Source organism: Oryctolagus cuniculus, chromosome 5, assembly GCF_051225735.1.
Source record: "Oryctolagus cuniculus isolate XC-2025 breed Fujian yellow rabbit chromosome 5, ASM5122573v1, whole genome shotgun sequence".
NCBI lineage: Eukaryota > Metazoa > Chordata > Mammalia > Lagomorpha > Leporidae > Oryctolagus > Oryctolagus cuniculus.
The window spans coordinates 61,532,137-61,546,105 of record NC_142871.1 but is presented as its reverse complement, the minus strand read 5'-3'; the positions used below and the strand labels follow the sequence as shown (position 1 = coordinate 61,546,105).

At 40.5% G+C, this 13,969-nt stretch overlaps 1 protein-coding gene across 3 annotated transcripts in view; it reads left to right on the top strand.

Moving 5' to 3' along the window:
- Positions 1 to 13,969, top strand: part of FIG4 (FIG4 phosphoinositide 5-phosphatase) — a 125,501-nt gene that overhangs the window by 49,278 nt on the left and 62,254 nt on the right. For all 3 annotated transcript variants that reach the window (XM_002714901.6, XM_089333823.1, XM_089333822.1), the window contains 7 exons: positions 1,165 to 1,265; positions 2,476 to 2,638; positions 3,011 to 3,108; positions 5,528 to 5,661; positions 6,801 to 6,917; positions 10,691 to 10,736; positions 11,698 to 11,846. In XM_002714901.6, the coding sequence (XP_002714947.3) occupies positions 1,165 to 1,265; positions 2,476 to 2,638; positions 3,011 to 3,108; positions 5,528 to 5,661; positions 6,801 to 6,917; positions 10,691 to 10,736; positions 11,698 to 11,846 (808 nt within the window). The remainder of the gene's footprint in view (positions 1 to 1,164; positions 1,266 to 2,475; positions 2,639 to 3,010; positions 3,109 to 5,527; positions 5,662 to 6,800; positions 6,918 to 10,690; positions 10,737 to 11,697; positions 11,847 to 13,969) is intronic.

The following is a 13,969-nucleotide window of genomic DNA, read 5'->3' as shown; positions in this document are numbered from 1 at the left end:
AAATTTTCTGGGGGAGATTTTAGATTATTTGGATATAAATAGTGAGCTGTTTGGGGGATGGGACCATTGTCTAAAGATGAAATCATTTATATTTTATATATACTATATTATACACACTGTCTGAAGGTAGTTCTATATGGTATTTATATTCTGCCTACATTTTGACTGTGACCATCACATGAGGTCGGGGATGGATGTTCCCACCTGTGGCATCATACTGATCCTCAAAACATTTTAGATTTTGGAGCATATTGAACTTTAGATTTTGAGATTAGAGAAACTCAACCTATAACTACTCTATTATTACTTATTCCATTTCACAGAAGATGAGATTATGGCCCAGAAAGTTAAATAGAGATGACCTAACTAATGAAAAAGATGTATGTTGGTTAAGCAGTTGACATTAATTCATTCAGTGTTCAGATTTTCAATTGCTATTTTTTTTAGAAAGATTTATTTATTTATTTGAGAGGCAGAGTTAGAGAGAGAGAAAGACAGACAGACAGAGAGAGATAGAGAGGTCTTCCATCTGCTGGTTCATTCCCCAAATGGCTACAATGGCTGGAGCTGGGCTGATCTGAAGCTAGGAGCCAGGAGCTTCTTCTGGGTCTCCCACGGCAGTGCAGGGGCCTGAGAACTTAGACCGTCTTCCACTGTTTTCCCAGACCGTCAGCAGAGAGCTGGATCAGAAGAGGAGCAGCCAGGACATGAACCGGTGCATATATGGGATGTTGGTGCCACAAGTGGAGGCTTAGCCTACTACACCACAGCACTGGCTCCCTTTAGTTGCTCCACTCCCTCAGTATTACATGTTACTTCATGTTTTATACATCCCATTAAATGGCACAAGCTCTCTGAGAGGTGTATGGTCTCTAAATACTAAAGGAGGATTAGGTGTACTTGTTCACAACCTATGCATGGCTACAAAGGAGGGACAGGTCATCCCCTGGCCAGTAACTGTGCACTTGGTTACCATTTCCTCTGAAATTCTTAGAAACCATTCCATAGGTAGGGCATTCATATCTGCATGACCCAATGCTCTCCCATTCTTTGGTGGAACTTTTGGTGTTCTTTAGTTCATTGGACCATATATACTTAAATGTGTATTTCTGTTCATCTTATCTGACAACCATTAATGCTAAACAACTTAACTTGATTTCTAAGAACTGTTGATCTATGGACGACCAGTGTATGTCACTCTAATAGCTAGACGATCCAGTAAGTTTGCTGGAACCCGCTTTCTCAAGAGAGGTGCAAACTGTGAGGTAAGATGACAAGCAGGATTACTGCTGACAAGTAACCTTTTACATCAGCTAGACTATCATAGATAAAGCAGTGTGGAATCTTAAGTAGTCTCAGTATGGGACAATATCAAGAATTACTCTCCAGAGTAGCTGCAACTTAGGAGAAATATGACTAATCTACAGGTGTTCTGAGAAGCTGGCTCTCCTAGAGTTAGGCAGTGTTTTAGGGAATTTAGAAATGTCTAATGTTTTGTAGGATGAGCAGTTTCTGTTATATATGAAAATGTAATTGCAATGTAGAGATAAAACATCTTCACCCAAGGAGTAAGCAGAAGGCAGCACTTGTCCGTGGAAGGGCATTTCTGAGAAGGCAGAGTAGAACAAAGCCTGGGAAAACCTTTGCGCTCTTCCCTTTGTTGCCCAGATTCCTTTTACCATTCACTACCAGAAAACGAGCGTGAAAATCCACCCATCCTGCGGCAGCCATGTCCTCTGCTTTGAGCCTGCCATCTCTATTTGCAATAGACAGCCTGAGTCTTGAGCAGATGTGTGACTGAACAGACAGATTGAATGAGGCATTGAGTTTTGACCCTGACTTAAAATAACAATATTGTTCTTAAAATTGTATCAACAATGAAAATTGTTATAGCTGGTACTTTAAGAAAAGTCAGAATTTTTGCCACTCTCTTATTTGCTTTTGAATATTCACTGGATAATCAAACAGACATGTTATTAATGCATCTAAAATTATTCTCTGTCATATCCATGTATGGTTTTATAGATAATGCTGTCTCAAAGCCCTCCCTTCCCTTCTGTTCATTAGGTGTTATTTGAATCTCATTCCTTTGTGCCATCATTCCTTTTTGGCTTTCAGAATTGAATTCTGGTAGTCCGGTTTTCCTCACCTTTTGTCTAATTTCATGTAATTATTTTTCTTTTCTCTCTTCCCCAACCATTTATGCCAGCCAAGCTGTTCTGTTTTCTACTTGCATTATTAGCTACTTAATTTGATTCCCTCCCCACAGTGTATTCCCTGCTACTTTTAATTACCTTCCTTTATTGCATTTTAATGGTTTTGCTTTTCTAATGTACACATTGAATATTGACAGTATTTACCTTTCTTAAGATCTTTGATGAGTAGGAATTGTAATTTCATTGTATACTTGAAATTTTTTCCATTAAAAAAATTCTAAAGAACATAGACCATCTTTAAATGTACCTTTCTTTCCAGGGTGATGTTGCAAATGAAGTGGAGACTGAACAAATACTCTGTGATGCTTCTGTGATGTCTTTTACTGCTGGAAGTTACTCTTCTTATGTGCAAGTTAGAGGATCAGTTCCCTTATACTGGTCTCAGGATATTTCAACTATGATGCCTAAGCCGCCCATTACATGTGCGTAGAACAGTATTTTTTCTATGCTTACATTTAGAGATAAAGAATTGTTGTCACAAAAATCTCATAAATCCTTAGGTTGCAACAGGATTTTAATCCTGAAAACTAGATAATTTAGAAGAAATACTTCTACTATTTATGCAATAGATGTATGCTTAATTCTGACTGTTAGTAAGTTACTTATACTTCACTTTGAGAATCTAAGACTCATTCAAAGTTAATAAATGAGTGATGAGTGATGGTCCAGTGAGGAATTTGGGAAGTGAAGCTACTAGATTAGTTGAGTTGTGTTTCTTAAGACATCAAGAAATAACCCCCCCATGCTTCTGTGTAAGTTCCCGTCTGCCGCTTGTCCCCCTCTTCCCTCCTCAGTGGATCAGGCAGACCCGTTTGCACACGTGGCCGCCCTTCACTTTGACCAGATGCTTCAGAGGTTCGGCTCCCCCATCATCATCTTGAATTTAGTGAAGGTATGATGTGTTTTTCTGTCACTTATGAGATCCAAACGCATTTTTCTGCAGCACAAAGGGGGTTAACAAGCTGTGCTTCACTTCTCTCCAGAGGAAAGTGTGCAGATTAGCTTGGTATGATGGCTCCCTGTGTCCCCGATGTCTGAGCTACTGTCCTCTGGCCTTGGATTCTACATGGCCTCTTCCCTGTGTACTGAGGAATCCATTGCATGTTTCCAAGGCAGGAGAATGAGTCTGTGTGTCAGGCTCCTTACTGCCTTGTGTGGATTAGGTGTGGATGAAACTTCTGCCTTAGTTTCTGTGAGAAGAAAGCTTAGAGCTACATCCAGCTCCCTTGACAAGCCATGGGAACTCCTGGGGAGATTAATACATAGTAACAGGATCAAAGAGCTGGATGCACACATCGGGGTACCCTTGTGACTCAGGAACCAGGTGGTGACATTGGCCTCAAAGTTCTCTGTTTCCTTGTCAGAGTGCACTGCTCCACAGATCATGTGTATGTGAGTGGGCATCCACATGAAAGGCCAAGGATGGAGAGCAGGGATACTGAACAACTTTATCTGCCTATTGCAACCAAGTGAATTGGAAGGATCAGTCAGCAGCCAAGAAGCTACTGAGAGTTCGAAAAAGAAAGATTTTGTTATGTTATGATGTGGCAGTGGCCAACAACCTAGTAGTATCTGAGATTACTCTGAGAGGTTGCTTCATAAATGTAATTCAGTTTAATTACAAAACCAAAGGAACATGTTGTCTATTTAGTCAGTCACTTAACAAGTGTTTGTGAGGGTTTCCTGGGTGCCAGGGCATTGGTGAAACAGTTTCTGCCTTCAGACTAGCAGAGGAACTGGGGAAGTTATGCGGATGAACCAGCATGGGTTCCATAGAGAAGGCTCCCTTGAGGCATGGGCTTGATCAAGCGGAAAGAGAACAGTATTCAACTTGGAGAGAACAGCATATGCCTTCTTCAGTGCTGCTGTTGGAAATCAACAGGAAATCATCCTAGAATAGAGTGCAAACCGGACACCAGAGAGTTTTCATCTGGGGCCATGGATGGCAGTTAGAGGGCTCTCTGAACTCTTTGAAATGATGTGCAAAGTCACCTGTGTACCTCAAGTGTTGCTTTGATCTCTACAGGAGCCTGTGGTCCTAAGGAAGTAGACTAAGCAATCCATTAACACTGATTCACTGTGGACCAAGATGCATAAAGCACCATGAGGGAAGGCTGACTGAGTAACCTTTTCATCTCCTGAAGCCACAGATTTGCTAGCAGAATTTCAAAAAACTTTATTTCCCTAGTTACTTTAAAGTGTTCTTAAGAAAAGTTCCACATACATAATTTAATTTTCTCCAATATTAAAAATAAGCCAAATATGTTTTCATCCTGAACTGATTTAATTTAACATCTTTCTCAATCAATTCTTATCAAATACTTCCATTTGATTTATTCAGCTGTGCAAAATACGTACCCTTTTTGCTTCCACAGTAGTTATCTAATTAAATTCGTGGTAATTGGAAAGCAATCTCTGTGACTGAAAACAGCACAGACTTGTTTTGGTGTCAGCAATTAATGCTATTTCCATGTCAATCTTGCAGAATTTATTCTGTTTGTTTCTAAGTCAAGTAGTGATCAGATAACAATAAAAATAGCTAAATTTATTGAGTACTTACCACATGCCAGATGCTGTGCTTGATCTCATTTAAATATTGCGTCAGTGCTGTGAGGAAGATGATATTGTCACCCCATTGCTTCTGTGAGGAAGTGGAGAGGCTCACCCAGGGCCACGTGGCTCGTGAGTGGAATGCTGACATGCCAGCCACAGCACTGTTCAGTAAAGCACTAGCGCCTGTTGGATGAGGGCCAGTGCTGCAAGCAGGGAGGCAGAAGGGAAGGTTTAGTCCCACGAGCACCTCTTAACCTCAGTTCATGTGGCCGCAATGTAAAAAGGAAGAAGGTGCCTGTCTTGGCTATCTCACAGAGTATTTTGCAAGTCAAATTTAAAAGTCAGTGAAGGCTATGAACGAATTCTCTGCCATGCCAGTCTGGGAACTGTCTGTCCAGACCCAGGGGACCTGTCTGGCCTTCAGCTGCCTGGATGGGATGTCCCTTCCCCTGGTCCTCTGGGAGGTGTCTCCTTTCCCAAAGTAGAGTGTGGAGAGTGTGGGCCAGGCCTGTTTGGGACAAACTGGGCTTCTCCTGGCTGAAGAAGTTTACCAGGAAGAAACCTGACCTCCTTGGCTCTGTAAAGCCCATTATCTGTTGTCTTTAACTCAATGAAGTGTTTGTTTATTTGCATTTATATTAATTTTGTAGGTAGGTTTCATTTCAGGTTATGCAAGGTGGGGTTTTTGTCTTACTTTAGCTGAAAAGTAAAAATATTAAAAGGCTGTTCCTCTGATTTACGTTTGCTCTGTTCTAAAGGAACGAGAGAAGAGAAAGCATGAGAGGATTCTGAGTGAAGAGCTTGTCGCTGCGGTGACCTACCTGAATCAGTTTTTGCCTCCCGAGCACACTATTGTTTATATTCCTTGGGATATGGCCAAGTACACCAAAAGGTAAACGGTGCTCACCTGTCTGGTTGCGATGGTTTCCTTTTCTTATCATGACAACCAGCAGGAAGTTGATCTCTGCAATAAAGTAAATGGTGCTGCTTTAATTTCCTTCATGGAGCTGTGGAGGAGCAGTTCAAGTCAAGTGCTTAAATGAATCGACCAGACTCTCTCTCTGCCTCCCATTTGTCCCTTTTGTGAATTCTGTTGACATACCTGGTCACTTCAGAACATCTCTACCGCTGGTCCATAAAGGCGTTAGAGTAGTCACTCTCTGTTTCATCCCATCTCATGGTTTAAACACTTGTTCCCAGGTACCACTTTCAGATTCTCTCTCTCAAGGAAGAACTGGCAGTAACTCCCTATTGTGCACAGTAAATCTAAACTCCTTAGTGTGATGTTAAAGCCTCATCACCTGGTTAGCTCCAGGAAGCAGTAACTTTTTATTCCCAGGAATACTCTCTTCCAGAAAAACCTAGTCTTTATGCTGGACCCCAGATGGAGCAGCCAGAGTCCCGTCCCTGAACCTTGGTGCCTCTTGTTTGCCATCACTTTTTTCTTTCTCGATCTGATTCAGAACTCATCCCTTCTAGGGGATCTCTATCATCAGACCTCGCATTGTCTTTTTACTGATTCTCCATGCATTGAACAAGCATTAGGTTTATTTGTTTTTAAAAGCTCCTGTATCATTTTGTATTTATCTCATTGTTCGTTTTCCTGATCCTTTTATGTATTTGGATATAGGCACATACACTTTCTCGGAGAGTAGCTAGATTATGCTTGCTATCATTCATAATAATTTATTTTCCAGTTTCCTCTTCATCTCATGAATGTGTGTTGACTTGACTGCCAACTCCTGGGGAGTGAAAGACTTTAGAAAAAGTCCTGAAGGGATATCCCATGCCAAGATGAGGGATTGCCAGTATTTGACATTAAGTTCCAGGCCCTTCCTGTCCCTTTTGCATCAAATGTTAGTTGGGGAGTATATACTGTATTCTGGACATTAGCTATTACAGTGTTCCAGGAGTTTTAAGTAATGAAATCGCTGACTGCCATTACTATGGGCTTTATGTGCTGTGGATGTTAGTAATGTGTATTAGAAATTGGGTCCTTCTCTCTCTTCTCATTCTTCCTTCTCCCCTCAGCAAGCTGTGTAACGTTCTTGATCGACTGAACGTCATTGCAGAAAGTGTGGTGAAGAAAACAGGTTTCTTTGTCAACCGCCCTGATTCTTACTGTAGCATTTTGCGGCCAGATGAAAAGTATGTATGGTATTTAAAATTTTAAAGTAAGTCAAGATTTTTGCTCTCATGGGTAAAAATACTCTAAATGTGAACAGTGTATTTCTTGGAGTGTGGGCAAGTTTAGTCCTTTGGGGAGGCAAGCTGCTCACATCACTGGGTAATGGATGTTCACCATGGGCATGGCGATGCGTTTGGTGGTATATACTTTGAGATGGAAGCCATGGGATTGAGAAAAAAACTTTTTAAAGATTTATTTATTTACTTGAAATAGTTACGGAGAGAGAGGGAGAGACAAAGAGATCTTCTATCCAGTGGTTCACTCCTCAGATGGCCACAATAGCCGGGGCTGGGCCAGGCCAAAGCCAGGAGTTTCATCCAGGTCTCCCACATGGGTGGCAAGGGACCAAGTACTTGGGCCATCTTCCATTGCTTTTCTCAGGTCATTAGCAGGGAGCTGGATGGGAAGTGGAGGAGCTGGCACACCAATTGGTGCCCAAAGGGGTTGCCATCATTGCAGGTGGTCACAAAGCTGACCCCTGAGAACATTTTTAAAAATTTATTTATTTGAGAGAATGAGAGGGAGAAAGATGGGAGGCTGGGGAATGGAGGGAGAGAGAGAGAACAAAGGAGCAAGAGTGTCCCCTGTCCTCTGGCTCACTCCCCAAATGCTTGCAAAGCCAGTGGCCAGAGCCAGGAGTTGGGAACTGAGTCCGGGTCTCCCACAAGGATTTCAGAATCACAACTACCTGAACCATTACCTAATGTGCTTCCCAGGGTGCACATTAACAGGAAACTGGAATCAGGAACCGAAGCCAGGAATCCAACTCCCGATGTGGCACATGAGAATCTTGATTGGCATCATTTAGCTTTTCAAGATTTATTTATTTGTTAGAAAAGAATAGTAATAGAAAGAGGAAGAGAGAAATCTTCTATCCACTGATTTATTCCCCAAATGGCCCCAGCGGCCAGGGCTGGGCCAAGCTGAAGCTAGGAGCCCAGAACTCTATCCAAGTCTCCCACTTGGATGGCAGGGGACCAAGTACTTCAACCATTTGCTGCTGCTTTCCCAGGCACAGTAGCAGGGAGCTAGATAGGAAGTGGGTCAGCTGGGACTTGAACTGTCACTCCGTCTCAAGTGTGGCTTACCCTGCTGTGCCACAATGCTGGCCCCCATAACTGACATCTTAACTGCTAGGCCAAACTCCTGCCCGCATGGGATCTTTATCTCTAGCTTCATGGAATAAATACTCCATAAAATATTTCTGTAAAGTAAAATTGTACAGTGAATTCCATTTTGGGTATTAATTAGGAGCAGCATCTTATAGATTAAGTACTAATATTTTTATGAAAATAGTTATATCATTGTATTACAGTAATTTTTACTCACAAATCTTTCTTCATGACTGCTTTGTTAGTCTCCTCAGATCAAGGGTGCATGCTTCATGTATCTTTTTTTAAAAATGATTTTATTTATTTGAAAGGCAGAATTACAGAAAGAGGGGAAGAGACAGAGAGAGGTGGTCCATCTGCTGGCTAACTCCCCAAATGACCACAACAGCCAGAGCTGGGCCAGGATGAAGCCAGGAACCTGGAGCTTCTTCCAGGTCTCATAAATGGGTGTAGGGGCCCAAATACTTCAGCCATCTTCTGCTGAATTCCCAGGCCATTAGCAGGAAGCTGGATCAGAAGTAGAGTAGCTGGAACTCAAACCTGTGTCCATATGGGAGACCAGTGCAGAGGGCAATGGCTTATCCTGCAGCACCACAATGTCCACCCCACTTCATCCCTTCATGAATCTTTTAATGAACCAATATTGTTTATTTCCAGCATTGTATTTTCAGTGTAACATAGTTAACTACAATGATAAAACAGCAAAAAAGCAAAAAAAAAGTGCTAGTGTGTATATCTTTGAAAGTGTTCCTTTGGTTAAAGTTGGCATTGTTTGCTTTTGTTGTATTATGAATTTTAGGGTACCTGTGAGGGAGTCCCCAAGACCACTGTCAGGTTCAGTGATTCATTAGGAGAACTCCAGTGACCCAGTATATTGCACTGTGGCTGTGATTTAGAATGGTGAAAGGGTACAAAGTGAAATAAAAAGTGCAGAAAACCAGGCACAAGCTTCTAGAGTCTTCTCCCAGTGGATGCACATGGAAACAAATTATGACAGCCTGTGTGATGTGTTGCCACACAGGGAAGCTTTTAGAATCTTAGGGTTTTATACTGGAGGCTAGTCACACAGAGAACCTCTGCCTGGCACATTCCAAAAGGAAAAATGGTATTCAGGAGAAGACATATCGTTTCTAGAAAGAGCATTGGCCCATGAGCGAGTGGGAACCCTTCTGAAATCCACTTCCTCGATGCCACCCAAGGGCCAGGCTTGTAAGCTTTCTAAGGGCACAGTCAGCCTGGTTATGTTCATTCTTGTCTACACAGCGCCTTCCTTTGCATTATTAAACAAAAATATAACATCATCATGTAGCATTTTCTAACAAAATACATTCTTAGGCATTTATTAGTGCATGGGGAGAATAAGTAGCCTTTATCTGCTCCCCTCCTTGGGCAGGCTTATTAATTTTTTTAATAGAAAGCTTTTGTTTAATAAATATAAATTTCATAAGTACAACTTTTGGATTATAGCGATTCTTCCCCCCATACCTGCCCTCCCATCCCAAACCATCCCACCTCCTACTCCCTCTCCTATCCCATTCTTCATTAAGATTCATTTTTAATTATCTTTATATACAGAAGATCAACTCTATACTAAGTAAGGATTTCAACGGTTTGTACTCACATGGACACACAAAGTATAAAGTACTGTTTGGAGACTAGTTTTACCGTTAATTCTCATAGTACAACACGTTAAGGACAGAGATCCTACATGGGGAGCAAGTGCACAGTGACTCCTGTTGTTGATTTAACAATCAGTGATCACCTGAGGCTCTTGTCATGAGCTGCCAGGGCTGTGGAAGCCTCTTGAGTCCACAAACTCTGATCTTATTTAGACAAGGCCATAATCAAAGTGGAAGTTCTCTTCTCCCTTCAGAGAAAGGTACCTCCTTCTGTGATGGCCCCTTCTTTCCATGGGGATCTCTCTCACAGAGATCTTTCATGTAGGTCATTGTTTGCCACAGTATCTTGTCTTTCCATTCCTGAAATGCTCTCATGGGCCTTTTAGCCAGATCTGAATGTCTTAAGGGCTGATTCTGAGGCCAGAGTGCTGTTTAGGGCATTTGTCATTCTGAGTCTGCTGTGTGGCCTGAATAAGTAGCCTTTAAAAGGGAGTCTGGCTGTGGCTCCAGTTGCACAATCAGTTAGCGCGCGGTACTTATAAAAGGGAGTCTGCAAAACAGTCAAAGGAATGAAACAAAGGCACCATGCAGAAATGCTGGAGAGGGGAGAGAATCCTAATGTTGAGTAGAAAAGGTCAAGGCATGAAAGAATTTGTTAGAAAGATGTCTATAATTATTGTTAATGTCTATAGAGACCAGACTGGACATAGGGTAAATGAAGACAGGGAATGCTTTGGTTGAACATAGGTGACAAAGAGCCAGTCTGGGGGCACTGGAGCAGGTTAAAATGCCCTTTTCCTGGGCAAGCCATTCACCTCAGCTTTTTGTATATTCACTTACATAGACTTAACAAAGAATGAGAACGCACGGAATTGGCTGACTTTTTGGGCTATTTAGCTCTATTACTTTGATTCTTTGGTACTTAACAAAGAACTACTATCAAAAGTAAATAGATGTATGCCATTAAACTTGTTTTTTAAAAAAACTTATGTTTAAACACAGGTGGAATGAACTAGGAGGATGTGTGATTCCTACTGGTCGCCTACAGGTATAGACAATATTATGTTCATAATGAATAAAATCTATATCCATAGTATAAAGTTTTCCCAAAATCAACCAGAGATACTTCTTACTTAATGCAGAATTATTGCTCATTTGAGAATGATTTTTATTTTACTATTTTTAAAGATTCATCTGTTTACTTAAAGGCACATATAGAGAGAGGGAGAGAGAGAAAAATTTTCTGATGGTTCACTCCCCAAATGATCGCAACAGCTAGGGCTGGGCCAGGCCAAAGCCAGGAGCCAGGAACTCCATCTGGGTCTCCCACATGTGTGACAGGGACTTAGACACTTGAGCTGGCATCTGCTACTTCAGATAAGAAATAGAGCAGATGGGACTCAAACCACGCGATCCAATGTGGGGTGCAGGCATCCCGAGAAGTGGCTTAACCTGCTTAGTATTCGTGTTTAACTTTCACAGAAGGATGTGAGCAGAAGTACAATGGACTATGGATCTTTTTTCTGTGTATTAAATTTTATTATTGGAAATACAAACACAAATGAAAATGTGAAAAGAATAAATTAAAATGACTTTGAAAAAAGTCAGGTCATATACTATATATGTTAATTATGCTTTACAAATGATGTTGCTTTACCCACTGAATAATTAGTTTTCATAGTAAAAAGCCCCAATTTTACTAATTGGCACATGTGTTAGCTGTTTGTTTTGATCTTGTCAAATTAAAGAAGTAAATTCAAATGTAGACCAGGTCTGCTGATGCTGTTGAAGCAATAGTAGCTGAGCAACAAATAACTTACATAATTTTTAAAAATCTTTTCACTCTTTTCACTATTAAGTTTACATAAAAGTCAGTGGTTGATGTTTGTTCAGGAATAACACCTGCTTACAGTCTTTCTTCTGCTTCTCAAAGAAAAGCAGCCTAAAGTAGTAATGGGAGTAGTTTGGTGCTGAATGGTGACTGAGAATCTTAGGATGTTTCTCTTTAGACTGGCGTTCTGCGAACCAACTGTGTGGACTGTTTGGATCGCACCAACACAGCCCAGTTCATGGTGGGAAAGTGCGCTCTGGCTTATCAGCTGTATTCCTTGGGACTGATCGACAAACCTAACCTACAGTTTGATACAGATGCTGTGCGGTAAGCCTGCCTTTTGCCATTTGAATGCTGGTAATGACTGAAAGCAAGTCTGATTAATAATAATGACTTTTATGAGCTCATTTCTACTTTTAGCTTCTCAAGAATTATGTTGGTAGAAGACATTATTCAAATTAATTCTGTATAAGTTTTTCTATTAAGATTTGTGTGCTATTGACATGTTTTGTTTTGGGTCTGTTTGCTTTTGTTAATTATCAATAAATATTGTGTTTTTTAGATATATTCAAAGTACTTAGACAAAGCAGTAATTGAAATATTTTAGATGACATTTGAAACAAGTATTATGCCTTCATACATTTTAAAACTAAGAAAATATAAACTATATTACATTTTTTGAGATATAAAGGATTTATTCTTCATTATTGATTATTCACTTCCCCTTGGATCTGTGAAATTATATGCATTATTATTTCTTGAAAATTCAATGATATTGGTACAGTTGGTCATCTGAAGTTGTCATAAAGGCTCATCTAAGGAAGTTATCAGCTTGCAAATAGCCAGAGCCAGAGAGAACACTGCACCGAAAATATTGACAGGCACTGGAATAAACCCAGGTTTCCAACATGTATGTATTCTGGGAAAGAATATGGTCTGCCTGCCATGGGCTGAATGTCTGTGCTTCTCCCAGATTCATATGTGGAAATCCTAACCCCTCAAGTACTGGTGCTAGGAGGTGAGGCCTTTGGGAAGTGATTGGATTTGTGGAAGGAACTTTCATGATTGGCATTTCTATCCCTAGGAAAGAGACACAGAGAGCTGGCTTTCCTCTTCCTCATGGAAGGATACCAGGAGATGGCACCATCTATGAACTAGGTAGCAGGCCTTTACCAAACACAGACTCTGCTGGTGCCTTGATCTTGGCCTTCACAGCCTCCAGGACCATGAGAAATCAATGTTTGTTGTCTATAAGCCACCCAGTCCATGGTGCTTGGTTAAACCAGCCCAAATCAACTCAGGCACTGTGTATGACAAGAACACATCCTTTTTCAAAGACATTTCAGAGAGAACAAAATTTCTACAGAAATTCAAGAGTGTTTATTTTTTTCATCTCTCTATATTTTTAATTTAAAAACTAATTATATGTATTTATGGGCCATGGTGCACCATTTCAATATGTGTATACAGCTGTGTACAGCTAAATCAACATGATCAGCATTTCCCCTTCCCTGACATGTCTGCATGATTGCGACCTTAGAGCTCCCCTCCTTCACTTGCTCATCAAGTACGTACAGGCTGTTGTGAACGATAGTCACCCAACACTGCATGCAACACCAGGAACTTACTCCTCCAATCTCTGGTTCAGTGTTCATGATCCAAATTCACTCTACCCACCTCCCCCAACCCTTAATTAATCACCATTTTGTGTTCAGATTGAGTTTTTTTTTTTTTTTTTTTTTTTTTTTTTTTTTTAAAGCTTCCACATATAAGGGAGAACATGCAGTGTTTGTCTTTCTATGCCTGGTATATTCACTTAACATGGTGTCTTCCAGTTCCATCCATTTTGTTGCCAATAACAGGATTTCATTCTTTTTTATGGCTGAATAATATTCCATTTTGTATATGAATCTCATTTTCTTTATCTGTTCAACTGATGATGGACACCTTGGTTGATTCCATATTTTGGCTACTGTGAACAGTACTACTATAAACATGGTGGAATAGATATCTCTTTTTGTACTGTTTCTTGTCTTTTGGAAATATACCAAGTATTGAGATTGCTGGATCATATGGTAATACTATTTCTGGTTTTTTAAGGAATCTCTTTACTGTTTTTCACGGTGGCTGTCCTAATTCATATTCCCACCAAAGGTGTAAAAGAATTTCTCTATTTACACATCTTTGCCAGTGTTTGTTACTCTGTCTTTTGGATAACAGCCATTCTCTCAGGGGTAAGGTGATATCTTACTGTGCTTTCAATTTGCTTTTCTCTGATGGCTAGTTATATGAGCATTTTTTCATCTATTTGTGACCCATTTGTATTTCTTCTTTTGAGAATTGTCTATTCAAATCTTCTGCCTATTTCATTCTTTTTTTCCCTTAAGATTTATTTATTTATTTGAAAGTCAGAGTTACACAGAGAGAAGGAGAGGCAGAGAGAGAGAGAG